The sequence below is a fragment of the Lupinus angustifolius genome, chromosome LG13 (genome assembly GCF_001865875.1).
Source record: "Lupinus angustifolius cultivar Tanjil chromosome LG13, LupAngTanjil_v1.0, whole genome shotgun sequence".
In the NCBI taxonomy this organism is placed as follows: Eukaryota; Viridiplantae; Streptophyta; class Magnoliopsida; order Fabales; family Fabaceae; genus Lupinus; species Lupinus angustifolius.
This window is the reverse complement of record NC_032021.1, coordinates 13298289-13315623: the sequence shown is the minus strand read 5'-3', so window position 1 is coordinate 13315623 and position 17335 is coordinate 13298289. Positions and strand designations below refer to the sequence as shown.

The 17335-nt window shown below is 28.6% G+C and overlaps 3 protein-coding genes and 1 long non-coding RNA gene across 4 annotated transcripts; 1 reads left to right on the top strand and 3 right to left on the bottom strand.

The window, feature by feature from the left end:
* Window positions 2614-6117, bottom strand: LOC109363320 (probable 60S ribosomal protein L14). The gene is made up of 6 exons (XM_019609546.1): window positions 6110-6117; window positions 4151-4162; window positions 3944-4045; window positions 3174-3303; window positions 2977-3089; window positions 2614-2793 (listed from the first exon to the last, which is right to left on the bottom strand). Exons 2-6 carry the CDS (start codon window positions 4151-4153, stop codon window positions 2740-2742), a joined length of 402 nt encoding a protein of 133 aa, XP_019465091.1. The 5' UTR covers window positions 4154-4162; window positions 6110-6117; the 3' UTR covers window positions 2614-2739.
* On the bottom strand, window positions 9658-13706 carry LOC109363610 (cylicin-2-like). The gene is made up of 3 exons (XM_019609861.1): window positions 13703-13706; window positions 13536-13601; window positions 9658-10325 (listed from the first exon to the last, which is right to left on the bottom strand). The coding sequence occupies exons 1-3, from the start codon at window positions 13704-13706 to the stop codon at window positions 9907-9909; spliced, it is 489 nt and encodes a 162-aa protein (XP_019465406.1). The 3' UTR covers window positions 9658-9906.
* On the bottom strand, window positions 13466-16376 carry LOC109363432 (CRIB domain-containing protein RIC1). The gene is made up of 4 exons (XM_019609695.1): window positions 16269-16376; window positions 15564-15661; window positions 15404-15458; window positions 13466-14127 (listed from the first exon to the last, which is right to left on the bottom strand). Exons 1-4 carry the CDS (start codon window positions 16324-16326, stop codon window positions 13715-13717), a joined length of 624 nt encoding a protein of 207 aa, XP_019465240.1. The 5' UTR covers window positions 16327-16376; the 3' UTR covers window positions 13466-13714.
* On the top strand, window positions 16310-16945 carry LOC109363433. The gene is made up of 2 exons (XR_002109491.1): window positions 16310-16429; window positions 16836-16945. It is a non-coding gene; the product is annotated as an uncharacterized LOC109363433 (long non-coding RNA).

Here is a 17335-nt window from a genome sequence, read left to right as displayed (position 1 = left end):
GACTAAAAAGACAAATTCAGAAAGACAAGTCATAGACTAGACAGAAATAACAAGACAACATAGAGATCGCTTCTGACATCACTCTGATATGTCACATGCACAGGACTATTACGTTGTCTAAACAGCACATACATCTGCTACAAGTCACATGCTACCTACACACTTTACACTTCTTACAAATGACAAGATAGGCCTATATTTCAGCTATGAAGCCTAATATAGACTATAAATCAACTATATACTTAGTACGACCTTCCAGAGTCGTCCAACATGGGGAAAGCAACCTCTACATGTTTAGAACAGACCTGACAAAGCCATTTGGTCAGCTAGGCCAGTAGCATCTATAAGGGAATATTTCTTATACATCTCCACTATAAATAGGGGCTTCTCCCCCATACTTGCTTACATTCTATCTCTTGTTATTATTCTCTTACTTTTACTTTTGCACGTTACATTCTTATATATTGACTTGAGCGTCGGAGAACCTTTCCAGATATCTCCCTAGGCGCTCAAGGCAAATCTCTGGAGACATTAGAAGACTCCACATCGGCAACTGTATGTTGTTCAGACCCCCACCTTTTTAAGACTAAAGAACAAGATGGTTGTTGAGTAACTTCCTCCCCAAGGATTATGTAGTTATACAAATGTGAACCTTGACATTGTAATAAAATATACATATTCATATAGCATGTTTACATGTCCGGCTATGAGCAATTATAACAAGTGCCGCTTTTCAAGGCTAATGATAGTTCAGGCCCATTCTAAAAAAACTCTTATTTTTATATTCCTATTTTCCTCTATTCTATTTTATTATTATGTTTATTTTGTAAATTTTATAGTAAATACCTTAAAAAATTATTGCAACCGATGTAAGGTCCAGTTGTTAGTTGATAGTACTATTGGGTACTTGCAGAATTAGTAATATTTTGGGTATTCTCTTCCATCTTTGAGTTTATCCCACTCTTTTATCAAACCTTGTCAACTTGAAAAGTTTAACTTAAACTTAAGGAGATAGGACTGTACTAAAATAATAGGCTCTTCAACAAAACTAACCTATGGCTAAGTTTGTAGCTTCTATCCCAAAATAGTATGTTACTTCATGAGTCACTGCTTGTGATTGGTCAGAAAAATAATTAATTATTAAAATTTTAATTTAAATATATTTTTTCAAGCCGTAGTACATGTAATAGCATACTTTGTATAAAATAACATGAAAATAATTAAAAAATTATTACCCAACAAAAAGAACATGTACCATTATATATTGTTTATTACTAATTCTTTGTTTAGTTATTACTTATATAATTGATTAAATAATAAATCAATTTGTTATTATTTTATAGTCCACATTTACATTTGTCATAATAATAATTATATAAAACCATCAAAATAGAATAAATACACATTTTAATATCTGACTTTACTAATTTAGTTCAAAAAATTTGAAAAACTCAAAATGATCCCAAAAATTTTAAATTTAGATAAAATTAGTCCTTTTTAGTTTCTACAAGGTGTTATAAAACATGTTAAAAACGATTAATTTGACATCATTTAATTTTTGGATACATTAAGTTTTTCAATTTTTGAGTAACTAAACTAATAATATCGAAAAACGAAAGACTAAATTGTCTCTCTACTTTAAAAATATTAATTTTTAAATTTATCTAACCATAATTAATGTAAGAGTATAATATTTATGCACTATTAAAATTTATACATAATCATTATATCATATATTATTCATTTATATTATTTCTTTTAAAAAATCAACAATATTAAAAAATAAATGATAGACAATAAATAAACTAAAAATAAATAGACGCTTACAATATTAGTACATAGATTTTTCCTCTCCATAAAATTTACACTTACAAAAGATCGTATTTGATATGATTTGAGAAAAATGTTAAGGTAATATGAGGATCCAAATTACTTTGGGAAAAGATACTTTCAAGGAAATAAATAACATTTAATTTTGAACGTGGAACCATTTACTCCAATCTAGCCATCAATTCTAGGGATATCTAATGACTTAGATCTACTAACTAATTCAAATCATTCGATTTTCCTAGAATTGATGGTTAGGATATGGAGTATCACTCATCGTTAGTTTTTGTTGAAGAACTTTCAAAACTACGAGCTTCCTTTATTATTTGTTCACCAAGCTACTCTACTAGCTTATTAATATAATCAAAAGGCTGCAAGCTCAAATGCCTACATTGTAAAAGTTGGAAGGATTCTAAACAAGATCACAACCTTAAACTTTGTCCTCGAACAGAAAAGTATAAACTATTTGTATGCACCAAGAGCCAGAACTACAACAAAAGCTAAATTGATTGAAGAACATTTGTCCATAGAGCATACCTCAAATGAATGACACAATACCAATGCAATGTAAAGGAAGCAATCAATTGAAATGAGAAGACAAAAACTCAAAGAGAAAAAGGAACAAATCGAATTATGTGACAATCATAATAAAAAAATATCAGAAAATTAAACATTCCATGGCTTGATTTGAAGCTTAAAATTTCTAGTTTAAGAACATTTTAAAACCCAATAATCAAATAACAAACAAAAGCAAAATTGAGTATAGAAGCTTAGACAAACTCCGGATATTCGAACAATTGAGATTATAAATAAGTACTGATATCAATCCCTTACATAAATAAAACTCATAACAACCAAGTTGTAATAACTGAAACAAATTCATAACAAAACTAGAAAAATAGGAATTCATGCCTAAGATGCGGTCTTCTTCAACTTAGCAAGCTCTTGCCTAACAACAGCAGCTCTCTACACAAATTGAAAACATACACATTAGCTTCATCTAGGTAAATGAGAAAGAACACAACCATCAAAGATATGCTAACACAATACATTAGATCATCTCTGTAATTCCGAAAAGAAAAATAACAGCTTTTCACAAAATCTTTGATCGTTGTCAACAAGAGGTATATGCATTTAATTGAAACAAACCTTGATCTTTGTCAACATTATCTTGAACCTATCAAAATCATTAAGAGCTGCCCTTCTCTTCTGAACAATCAATTTTCTGCCCCATGAGCTCTTCTCCCACTTGTTCTTAACATCTGTTAAACAAGAGAACAAATCATAGATTAAAAGGAATGATGATATCAATAAAACAACAAATCTTTCTTGAAAACGGTACCTACCAGCAGCCTCCAAGGCACTAATAAGGTCCTTCTTCTTGGGAATCCTCTTGATATCAACCTTAAGGTCGGTGAGTGAAAGCCTCTTGAAATTCACTTGGGACCTCACAATATCAGGGGCATCAACAAGAGCCTGTCCACATAAGGTATATAAATTATGCTACGCAGTTTTTCAACATCTCTTAAAAGAAAGCTGCAACAAGCATATCAAACAGATCAAGAATGCAGAAACCCCGATCTTCTTCGGTGGAATGTGACTTTTTTATAAGCTAGTAAATTGATTCCAAAACCTCAAGTGCACAAATACAGATGTACTTAATGAAAACACATGCTACACAGTTTCAACAACAACATATAATGGAAAGCTATAAGATGCATATCGAACACATCAGAATGCAGACACATCTAACTTAAACAGAATGTGATTTTATTCAGTTACATGGAACTTCATACAATTAGCTACAAAATTGAATCAAATACCCCAAATTGCTCAAATATTCATCTTCACATAATTTACAAAACGTATTGACAAGTAGAAATCCTTATCAGCCAACTATAATACAATATCTTCAAAACCAAAAACCAGACCACAACTAACATAATAAGCCCAAAACAGATATTTTTTTTCAATGAATATAATTAACCCCAACAACCAAATGAAAAAAAGTTCCATTTTTTACGCTTCAAATATCTAAAACAACCAAATCAAACAAAAGGGGCACCCATGAATCCAATGAAAAGTAACAAATCATAAAAATAAAAAATGGGCATACCCTGTTCTGGTCAATAACGTCAACAATGACAACGAGTCTTCCATACTCTTTTCCATAGTTGATCTGAGCAACCCTTCCAATCTCAACGAACCTCTTGAAAGGCTACACAATCAAACATATCAGAATAAAAACAGAAAAGTTTAGATTATAATCAAGAAACCCAGATTCAGAAACACATAGAAGAAGGATTGAGGGAAAGACAATCACCATTTTCAGCAACTGCGTTTGTGTGACTGCTGAAGCACAGAGAGATGAAATGGGTACAGAGACAGGAATTAGGGTTTTGGACACCTAAGTTACTACATAGGATCATTGGGTTTGTAATGTAGAGAAAGCCTAAAAGGTTTTCTAAATTATCAGGCCCAAACCTAATATGTACTTGCATATAATTATGTAAAATTTGAATTTTGGTATATCTCGGTATAAGTAAAGGTGGAAATATATCATACACTTTTTTATATAAATAGGTCGGTTAGACTTAGGCTTTTGAAAATATATATTTAGCCTAACAAGTTAGACTTTAAGTCATTTAAGACATACTAAGCTGAAGAGGTCAATCTATTTAATCATATTATACAAGAACTGATTAATTATTTTCAACAATGTTTAAATCAATCTTCAGAAACCTGAGTCGGACTGAGGGATAGCAAAAATAACCGCTTAGTACACGGAACGGGTATCCATAAAAATAACTTATGAGTGTGAGTGAGTATTATGATACTCGCCTCGCGGGTACCTCTTATTTATAAATTTATTTTTTAATTAAATAATTTATATATATCATATTTTTATAATTAGAATGAGAATTCACTTACTCCATGAGTAAGTTTTGGCTCACTTCATATATAATTTATCATTTTTATCCATAAATATATAGTTATATAAAAATACAAAATTTATATAATTAATAATTATATATAATTATATTGAAATAACCATCTTTTTATGGACCCGAGTAAAACAAAACATCAGAGTAGTGTTCTATGTTTTTAAATTTTAAGTGAGTTGTCTAGTTCACTTCTCGAGTTATTGAGGTTCAAAAAGGTTTAACATGGTCGGACTGCAATTTCTCCGGTTCAAAGCGGTTCAACCCCTCATTTAATTAAGATTGAATCAGAGATATTTTCAAATGCAGTCAAATCGGTCGAACCGTCCGATCTAATCTGGTTCTCACAATACGTCATTGAATATTACTCCACATTGATTGAGCGCTCAAGTTGATAATGATGGATGACATGATGAGTAATGATATATTTTCCTACAAATTATTTTATACTACAAAATATGATATATGTTATTTGTAAATTAATATTAATAAATATGGAGGAGATTTACTTACTATAAGAGTACACTCACTCCAAGAGTAAGTAAAAACAACTTACTTCATATCTTAGTCATTTATTCTTGAGAAATTTAATCTCACTGATTCAAATCATTGATTTTTCCAAAATTGAATTAATAACATGTGAACTAAGTTTTTCCTACTTAAGTTGCTTAAGTGAATCTATTCCGTAATAAGTAAAGTACCACTTTATGTATAAAAAAATTAAAAAAAAGAATAGTGTTCATTTCAAAACATCAGCATGTCACATGCATCCGTTAATTTCCTTACCAAATTGACACCAAATCTCACCGAATATATGGCTGGAAATAGCATCAACTTAGGAAGCACTTATACTACAGAAATGTGGATATGATGTGATTTAAATATACGATGCATTGTTAAATTTATAGCTTTATATATTATTAGCGTGTCGACGGCCACTTTGTGCCTATCGATCCACATTTTTATTTTCTAGTATTAAATATTTAATTTTTATATATTTCACTTTAGAAAATTATATATTATTTTTATTGAGTATAGATAATATTATAATTCATGTAATAGAAAAATATGTTAATGAATTGTGATATTACTAAAACTTACGTTAAAAATTGCATTGGTGATTTGATATTTTTTGTGTATGTAACTTCTCTAACTTCCATTAATATTTCGTTTAATATGTGAGAAAACATTATAGTAATATTTAATTAGAAGGGTAAAATAGGCAAAAAAAATTATATCATATGTAGGTAATTATAAGATGTTTGGCTTTATATATAGTATAGATATAGATTAAAAGTATTAACTGTATCTATTTTATTGTCACTAGTGGTGACAGACACTTTGTGTCTGCTAGCTAGGAGTGTAAGCAGTGGTTTGGTTCGGTTTCGCGGTTCGGTTCGGTTATTTTTTTAATGAACCGTTTATGTTCGGCTCGGTTTATGGTTTTAGAAATTTAGGAACTGTTGTAACCGAACCGCATATTAAATAAATATATAATAGGATAAGGTATTAATGTTTTATTATTGTTTAAATTCTTCAACCAATTTTTTAGCTTAAATTATCAATTTTTGTATGAAATGTAGTGTTATATATTTACTAAATTGTTATTAAGTTAATATTATATATGTTATTAGTTACTAAATTGTTTCCTAGTGTCTAATGATTTGGAAAATATTTTTCAACTTATGTGATATTGAGTTTGAAACTAACATATATCATATATTGTTATACATGTATTGTTACATGTGTTACTAATTGTGAAATATAAAGTTATAAATGTAACTATTATATATTTTACTAATTGATATATATGTTACTAATCATGAATTGTATTGTTATATATGATTTATAATTTTTTTATAATAATAGTAGTAATGTTTTTCGTTTTATGGATAAACAATATCTCTTGTAATACATTTTGAATTTTTAATTGATTCAAGATTTTTTATAAAAAAAGTAAATGCAAAAACCGTGGAACTGAACCGAACCATTCAAGAGCGATTCGGTTCTTATAGTTAAATTTGCGGTTAATTGAGCAAAACTGAACTATATGTTTTTGATCAGTTCGGTCACTGAAATGCACCAAAAACTGAACCGAACTGAATTTTTACACCCCTACTACTAGCCAATATTCATACTTTTACAATGTTAATTCAAAATTGATATATTTTATTTTGGAGAATTAGAATATTTTTTTTGTATTGAGTATACTTTATATTGTACTTTTTATTGGAGATACTTTATATTATAATATTTTGTTTTATTATAATGCTAGAGAGGTGATTAATAGATTTGTGGTGATTACATACTTATATATAATTATATGGTTTTTTGTAAAAAAATTAAAAAGTTTGAAGATAAAGTAGGAAAATAAAATTACACCATGGTAGTTATTTCATATTTTCCCTTATATATAGTATAGATAATAGTATTTATATTATATTATATTATATAATAGTATTTATATTATATTATTTTAATATAATTAATATTATTATATATGTAATTTTACTATATAATTGTATGCAAAAAAAATATAATTTAATTAGTAGAGTTAGATGAGTAGTTAAAAGTAAGTCTATTGAATAGCCTATTTAAATGTATATATACTACTCTATTTCAAAATCTTATAGTATAACTAATAGGTTAAGCTAAACATTTAAACAAACTAGACTTAAGCTTTGGAATATATTTTTAAACAAGTAAACAAATTAGGCTAGGACTTCTATATGATATATATATGTTCGACATATTTAAAAAGTAAAATTTAGTCTGATTTATTTTCGTTTAGGTATAAGTAATTTTCGGTCCAAACTATGAAACTGTAAAATTGAATCTCACCAAATCAAATTATAAATTGTGATTTGATTCAATTTTTAAGTTTGCTTAGTGTTATAATATGAAAATGATAAGTATGGTTCTGTTTAGGATATTACAATTTCTAAGACACTGGAAACCCAACATCAATCCTATTATTTTATTATTATTTTTACAATTTTTGATATCTAGTGGACCTCTCAGTAGGATTCGAACCCATATGAAATTCTGACCATCTGTCAGAGAAAAAAGAACGATCCCCTTTTCCTGCTAGGATTGGAAATCCTGTATTTTACATATCCATACGATTGAGTCCTTGGGTTTCCGAAATAGTGTAAAGTGCTTCGAATCATTGCTATTTGACTCGAACCTATACTAAAAAAGTCGAGGCATTTCGAATTGTTTGTTGACACGGACAAAGTCAAGGAAAATCTCTGAAATTATTTCAATATTGGACCTTCTCTAAGTTTTAGCGAAATTGCACAATTACCCCTCACTTTTCTACACCTGCACAAACCTCCCATATATTTTATACTTTCGTTACACTGATCACCCCTGCATGAGAAATAAGTGTAATCTTTTAAACAAAAATTATGATAAATGCAATTAAGTTAAGCAAAACATGATAAATTGTAGAGACAAATCTAAATAATATACAAATAAATGTATGTTTATTATTTTTTTGTTACAAAATGCATCAACAATTCTAAAGAGATATTGTTTAAATCGCTCTTATACTATATCGACTTATATATTATTTGGAATTGTCTCCACAATATAACATATTTTTGTTTAACTAAATTGTATTTATCATATTTTTGTTTAAAAGATTACACTTATTTTTCATGCAATAGTGGTCAATGTAATAAAAATATAAAAATTAGGGGTTTGTATAGATATAAAAAAGTGAAAGGTGATTTATATAATTTCGCTAAAACTCAGGGGGTATTAGTATAATTTACTCTTATTTTTATTTAGACCATACACCGTCATTCTTTTTGTGGTGATATAAGGAACTTTATTGTGTCACCATATCGGTAAGGGGTAAGGAACTATTCTTTCTGCGATATTTGGTTGTCTCTCCGAGGAAATGTCAACTCACGAAAATTGAATATTTAACTTTTAACCTAGTATCATACTCAAGGATCTAATTGCTCTTATATCACTATACCAATATCAGTGTTGGCAATAAATCGAATCAACTCGATGTTTGTTCGAAAACTCAATTCATTATTTAGTTTAAGAAATTTGGTTCATGAACCAAATGAGTCGAATTTAAGCTGAAAATTGAAATTGTTAAATAAACAAACCGAACTTAAGATAGATACAGTTCTACTCGTTAGATTCATGAGCTAATTTGATATAAATATATAAACTAACTTTTATATTTATTATGATTCATGCATTATTTTTTATATTTATTATGATTCATACATTTTATTTTTTATATTTCTTGTTATTATATATACACAATATTTCTTTAAAAAAGAATTAATTATGACCAAATTCGAACTGAGCCGAATATTTCGCGAATTTCAACCGAGCTAAACTCGAGCTAACAAAATAACTCGTATCAAACTTGAATAAAATTTCAAGCTGAACCAATCGTTACCTAACTGAACTTCAGTTCGACTTAGTTCAACTCATTTCCAACCCTAATCCATAACTTGTTGTTACATTCTCCATCATTCAAGTCCATATTGCGATTATAATTTTGCTTTGGTAGCAGATTTACTATAGGTGAGGTGTGCAATCTGTTTGAGAAAGCAAAGTATGCGTATTGTTGTTCTAAATTCATTATTTCATTGGTTCCATAATGGCCTAATGGAGAAAACATTTTTATCGTTATTTTTAAGTAAAAAACTTCCGATTTTTCATTTTTTTTTATAGAAAATTTCAAGTGAATAAGTAAATAAATCGATAAACCAAACTAGATTGTACTCATTCCATTTGGTTTCCTTGAATAATATTATTAAAAATACACTATATAATCATCTCAATAATTGAAATAAATAAATTGGAATCTATAAACAATAAGGAGACGAAAAAGAATGTTTGGAAAAATGGTATTAAAAGGAATGATGAGGTCAAATTCCAATTAAACAAGAATCAAAATCTGTAATTTGCAACTTCCCAAACACCTTCATTTCCTTTCCCCTTTTCCTCCCTCACTTGGACTCTCACATTAGCATCACCACTTTCTTTCTCTTGAAATTAACACCAATTATTGAATTAATTAATTATTTAAACTCTACTTGGATCTATACCCACTGAGAATCATAGTTAATTAATTAAATTCTACTTAAACCCATGTCCGCTTTCACTTTTCAGACCCAAGCTCCGTAAAAGAGTTATCAGTTAATGAGTCCCCTTTGGACGACCTTCTGCTAGTTCTTGTCGATGTGGGCTTTCGCTCCGAACCTCCATCTTCAGAGGATGCCATCTTCGATTTCCTTCGAGGTTTTGTTGCTGTAGGTGGCATACCATCGTGCGTTGGAGATTCAACTCCATGATTAGAGCCACGACGGTTCCTCCTTGAGTGTCGAGAACCACCAGATGAAGAATCATGATTGGAAGAGGATTCTAAGGATGGATCTGATGATCGATGGCGGCGTGTTTGCTTGTTCTTAGCAGAGTCATTTGACTCGTTGTTCTCCATTGATTGGTGTCTTGATTTCGGAATCAGATGTCGGATCTTTGACCCTTTTGAACTTGAATTATTCTTCTGCTGTTCTGCAACTCACACAAAATAATTCATTATTAAATTATTAATGAATTTAATATGTATATACTGACGGTGTAAGTGTTTTTCATACTGTTAATAAAATTGATCGATGATATGCTGATAGTGTAAAAAACTTTACACTGTCAAGATTTTAAACTCATTATTAATTGCTTGTATGAATTTTCTCAAAATATTAAATACTTATATATAAAATTTTGGTATATTATCTCAAATTTCTTAATGCTACCATCTAATGTATTATCCAATTAATATTAAATTAGTTTTCCTACTAAATTTCAAATTACATGCCTGTACGTTAAAGTTTGGTACCTTTTATACAATTCAAATCATCAAAACTAGATTGTATCAAATTTTATATTACAACAACATGTATGTCTGAATCATATAAATCAAAGTATTACTTCAAGGATATTTTAATTAAAAAAACTAAGATTTTGAAAAATACTATATGCTAAGAGTGATTGAATTACAATATAATACTATATGGTATACAAAAGCTGATATAAATTTTTTAATATTTGGAAATGAAAGTCTTAATATATATATATATACCATCACAGCCAAAAAAAATTACCACCACCGATTTAAAAATGTTTTAACAATTTGACCACTCAAAATCTACTTGTATAAATTATCATAATCAGTGACTTTAAATATTAATGGAATATAAAACTAACATATGCATTTGTTTGAATTTACATATGCATAGTGTGTCTACTCTTTTCCTTGCCTTACATTTTAACCTTACAAAGAAAAGGACATAAATTTTCTTAGGCAGTATTTATGGCATATAGTCTTATATGGTCTTTCATTGTATCAAATTAGCTATTAGACTTTTCTAACTTGTGATTGCAGTTATATTGCAGTTGTAGGAAATTCACAATCACAATATTGTTATCAGAATTGTGATTACACTTAATTTATCTTCTATTGTTAATCAAAATGTATTATAGACCACTGACTATTTGAATGTAAGAAAATTCCACATAAGAAATATAAAATACTTTCAATTTATTAATAATTGCAGTGTTAGAGGAATATATATATATTATATTATATTTTATTAAACCAATAAGGTGTTGGTTAGTGGTATAAGGCTCTACTAGATCCTCAAGATCGAGTCAATTCCTTAGATCGACACCCCTTTTCCTGCTAGGATTGGAAATCCTGTATTTTACATATCCATACGATTGAGTCCTTGGGTTTCCGAAATAGTGTAAAGTGCTTCGAATCATTGCTATTTGACTCGAACCTATACTAAAAAAGTCGAGGCATTTCGAATTGTTTGTTGACACGGACAAAGTCAAGGAAAATCTCTGAAATTATTTCAATATTGGACCTTCTCTAAGTTTTAGCGAAATTGCACAATTACCCCTCACTTTTCTACACCTGCACAAACCTCCCATATATTTTATACTTTCGTTACACTGATCACCCCTGCATGAGAAATAAGTGTAATCTTTTAAACAAAAATTATGATAAATGCAATTAAGTTAAGCAAAACATGATAAATTGTAGAGACAAATCTAAATAATATACAAATAAATGTATGTTTATTATTTTTTTGTTACAAAATGCATCAACAATTCTAAAGAGATATTGTTTAAATCGCTCTTATACTATATCGACTTATATATTATTTGGAATTGTCTCCACAATATAACATATTTTTGTTTAACTAAATTGTATTTATCATATTTTTGTTTAAAAGATTACACTTATTTTTCATGCAATAGTGGTCAATGTAATAAAAATATAAAAATTAGGGGTTTGTATAGATATAAAAAAGTGAAAGGTGATTTATATAATTTCGCTAAAACTCAGGGGGTATTAGTATAATTTACTCTTATTTTTATTTAGACCATACACCGTCATTCTTTTTGTGGTGATATAAGGAACTTTATTGTGTCACCATATCGGTAAGGGGTAAGGAACTATTCTTTCTGCGATATTTGGTTGTCTCTCCGAGGAAATGTCAACTCACGAAAATTGAATATTTAACTTTTAACCTAGTATCATACTCAAGGATCTAATTGCTCTTATATCACTATACCAATATCAGTGTTGGCAATAAATCGAATCAACTCGATGTTTGTTCGAAAACTCAATTCATTATTTAGTTTAAGAAATTTGGTTCATGAACCAAATGAGTCGAATTTAAGCTGAAAATTGAAATTGTTAAATAAACAAACCGAACTTAAGATAGATACAGTTCTACTCGTTAGATTCATGAGCTAATTTGATATAAATATATAAACTAACTTTTATATTTATTATGATTCATGCATTATTTTTTATATTTATTATGATTCATGCATTATTTTTTATATTTATTATGATTCATGCATTATTTTTTATATTTATTATGATTCATGCATTATTTTTTATATTTATTATGATTCATGCATTATTTTTTATATTTATTATGATTCATGCATTATTTTTTATATTTATTATGATTCATGCATTATTTTTTATATTTATTATGATTCATACATTTTATTTTTTATATTTCTTGTTATTATATATACACAATATTTCTTTAAAAAAGAATTAATTATGACCAAATTCGAACTGAGCCGAATATTTCGCGAATTTCAACCGAGCTAAACTCGAGCTAACAAAATAACTCGTATCAAACTTGAATAAAATTTCAAGCTGAACCAATCGTTACCTAACTGAACTTCAGTTCGACTTAGTTCAACTCATTTCCAACCCTAATCCATAACTTGTTGTTACATTCTCCATCATTCAAGTCCATATTGCGATTATAATTTTGCTTTGGTAGCAGATTTACTATAGGTGAGGTGTGCAATCTGTTTGAGAAAGCAAAGTATGCGTATTGTTGTTCTAAATTCATTATTTCATTGGTTCCATAATGGCCTAATGGAGAAAACATTTTTATCGTTATTTTTAAGTAAAAAACTTCCGATTTTTCATTTTTTTTTATAGAAAATTTCAAGTGAATAAGTAAATAAATCGATAAACCAAACTAGATTGTACTCATTCCATTTGGTTTCCTTGAATAATATTATTAAAAATACACTATATAATCATCTCAATAATTGAAATAAATAAATTGGAATCTATAAACAATAAGGAGACGAAAAAGAATGTTTGGAAAAATGGTATTAAAAGGAATGATGAGGTCAAATTCCAATTAAACAAGAATCAAAATCTGTAATTTGCAACTTCCCAAACACCTTCATTTCCTTTCCCCTTTTCCTCCCTCACTTGGACTCTCACATTAGCATCACCACTTTCTTTCTCTTGAAATTAACACCAATTATTGAATTAATTAATTATTTAAACTCTACTTGGATCTATACCCACTGAGAATCATAGTTAATTAATTAAATTCTACTTAAACCCATGTCCGCTTTCACTTTTCAGACCCAAGCTCCGTAAAAGAGTTATCAGTTAATGAGTCCCCTTTGGACGACCTTCTGCTAGTTCTTGTCGATGTGGGCTTTCGCTCCGAACCTCCATCTTCAGAGGATGCCATCTTCGATTTCCTTCGAGGTTTTGTTGCTGTAGGTGGCATACCATCGTGCGTTGGAGATTCAACTCCATGATTAGAGCCACGACGGTTCCTCCTTGAGTGTCGAGAACCACCAGATGAAGAATCATGATTGGAAGAGGATTCTAAGGATGGATCTGATGATCGATGGCGGCGTGTTTGCTTGTTCTTAGCAGAGTCATTTGACTCGTTGTTCTCCATTGATTGGTGTCTTGATTTCGGAATCAGATGTCGGATCTTTGACCCTTTTGAACTTGAATTATTCTTCTGCTGTTCTGCAACTCACACAAAATAATTCATTATTAAATTATTAATGAATTTAATATGTATATACTGACGGTGTAAGTGTTTTTCATACTGTTAATAAAATTGATCGATGATATGCTGATAGTGTAAAAAACTTTACACTGTCAAGATTTTAAACTCATTATTAATTGCTTGTATGAATTTTCTCAAAATATTAAATACTTATATATAAAATTTTGGTATATTATCTCAAATTTCTTAATGCTACCATCTAATGTATTATCCAATTAATATTAAATTAGTTTTCCTACTAAATTTCAAATTACATGCCTGTACGTTAAAGTTTGGTACCTTTTATACAATTCAAATCATCAAAACTAGATTGTATCAAATTTTATATTACAACAACATGTATGTCTGAATCATATAAATCAAAGTATTACTTCAAGGATATTTTAATTAAAAAAACTAAGATTTTGAAAAATACTATATGCTAAGAGTGATTGAATTACAATATAATACTATATGGTATACAAAAGCTGATATAAATTTTTTAATATTTGGAAATGAAAGTCTTAATATATATATATATACCATCACAGCCAAAAAAAATTACCACCACCGATTTAAAAATGTTTTAACAATTTGACCACTCAAAATCTACTTGTATAAATTATCATAATCAGTGACTTTAAATATTAATGGAATATAAAACTAACATATGCATTTGTTTGAATTTACATATGCATAGTGTGTCTACTCTTTTCCTTGCCTTACATTTTAACCTTACAAAGAAAAGGACATAAATTTTCTTAGGCAGTATTTATGGCATATAGTCTTATATGGTCTTTCATTGTATCAAATTAGCTATTAGACTTTTCTAACTTGTGATTGCAGTTATATTGCAGTTGTAGGAAATTCACAATCACAATATTGTTATCAGAATTGTGATTACACTTAATTTATCTTCTATTGTTAATCAAAATGTATTATAGACCACTGACTATTTGAATGTAAGAAAATTCCACATAAGAAATATAAAATACTTTCAATTTATTAATAATTGCAGTGTTAGAGGAATATATATATATTATATTATATTTTATTAAACCAATAAGGTGTTGGTTAGTGGTATAAGGCTCTACTAGATCCTCAAGATCGAGTCAATTCCTTAGATCGACATTTATTGGAGGGTTAGTCATGAACCCAGAAAAGATTAGTTCCTTATCCAAAAAATTGAGGGAATACTCTTAATAATACCAAAAAATTATTATATTATATTATTTTATTGTATTGTATGCAAACCTTCCAGCTTGTCATTTTCTGTTCCTTGTGAGGATTCTGATTTATACTCGTTCATCTGCAAAAGTTTTTAAATTGAAAATTAAGAAAGAAAATAATCATTCTTCATGAAGAGAAAGAATCTAGAGCAAATAAAAGATGAATGGGAGAATGAGAATAGTACCCAGCTTGGTGCAGTTGCTGATGGATCATCTGATCCAATATGTGCCACATGTTTTACATCTGTTGGAAATCCAATTTGGATTTCATCTTCTTTCTCATCTGTAAATTAAACTTATTATAATTTATTTAGCAACTCAATTTATATTGACAATTAATAAATGGTAGCTTTTCAAATGTTTCTATGATTAAATATAGAAATTCTTCTGGAAGAAAAAGCATGGATAGTAAGTCTTCAAGATATATACAGCAAACTTATAGAGGAGTTCCAACTAAAAAATGGTTTCATCAAAGAGAATAAGAATTTCCATATATTAGGAGATGAATTATCACAACAACTAAAATCATGACATATATCATATTTAATCATTTTCTATAAAAACATTTCTAAAGATAAGAAAAAATGGTACACATATCATAATTTTAATGTCTAAAAGAGATAATTTATCTCCTAGTATGAAGATATATTTTATTAGTTAGTTAAATTAAAATATATCAATACCTAAACTTCTAATTAATAAAAGTTACATTCTAAGTGAAACTATTGTTATACTCTTCCACCTCTCTTTCTCCATGCTCTAAAGAATGTGCACATTTATATTTTTGAATAAAAAACTATGGATATGTTTAATAAAACTCATTTGCATGAGGTTAAGGAAAAAAACTTTCCCATTTAAATTTCTTTGTGAGAATTGAAGATTGTACTTACCAAATATTTGGGATATGTATCTAAGTCCTTTAAGGAGGCCTTTCACCTTGGTAGACATTATATAGATGAAGCACTTTGATATAATTGTACCAAAAAACCTTCCACTATAAAGGTGTTGGTACTTCAAATCTTCAAAGAAGTAACACTTTCTGAAAGAAAAAGTAATCCAACAAGATCATATAAGAAATCTTTTTTGTATCAACCAAAGGTTTGGCCACTTTATCTCATGAGACATAATAGACTGGGAAAATAAACTATGAAGATCATGTTTTTATATTTAAGGATAAAAATGTTATTATATTACATTTTCCCTTTGTTTTTTATGCAATTTCCTCTCTAGGAGGGAAGAGAATTCTAATCCAATAAACTAGCCATTATCCAAAATCCATATATCAATTAAGCTTTCACATATGATAAAAATTGATTTTTTCATATTCATAGATCTTCATAAAGGAAGAAACAAATTAAAAATACCATTTGTTTGTATAAGGAAAATATTTAAAAATGGAAAAGTTTAGTCAGAAATTAAAAAATAAAAATAAGAACTCCTTACCTAGCTACCTTCAGAATCTATATATAAATCCATAACATTACTTTGTTGGTCTTCTTAATGTTGAAACCACAGAACCCCATGCATAATATATGATGAAAAGAACACATAAATCAACCAAGTTGGTAGAAAAGTTAAGCAGAATTGAAGAAAGAGATGTGCATGCAACAAAATTCTTGAGCAATTCTTGGTTGGTTTTTTGTTTTGTTTTGTTTTGGAGAATAAAACCAACCAAGAAGAGGGAGTCTTCAGGGGTGGGAAAATCTCAAAAGTGAAAACCCAGAGAGCACTGGATTTTGATCCAACACCCTCTGCAAGTTGAGACTCAAATCAAAACCAGAAGCTCAACGTTTTTTTAGGTTAAATTCCTACAAATTTTAAGGTCCAAGGGCTATATTTGGTCATAATGTTTTGAATGGTTTTCTTTTTTCTTTAATTTCTATTAGTGAAAGCACGAGAAAAAAGGTTGACAAAGGTTAATTGGTGAACCATAAAAAGTTATGGTCATTCTATTAAT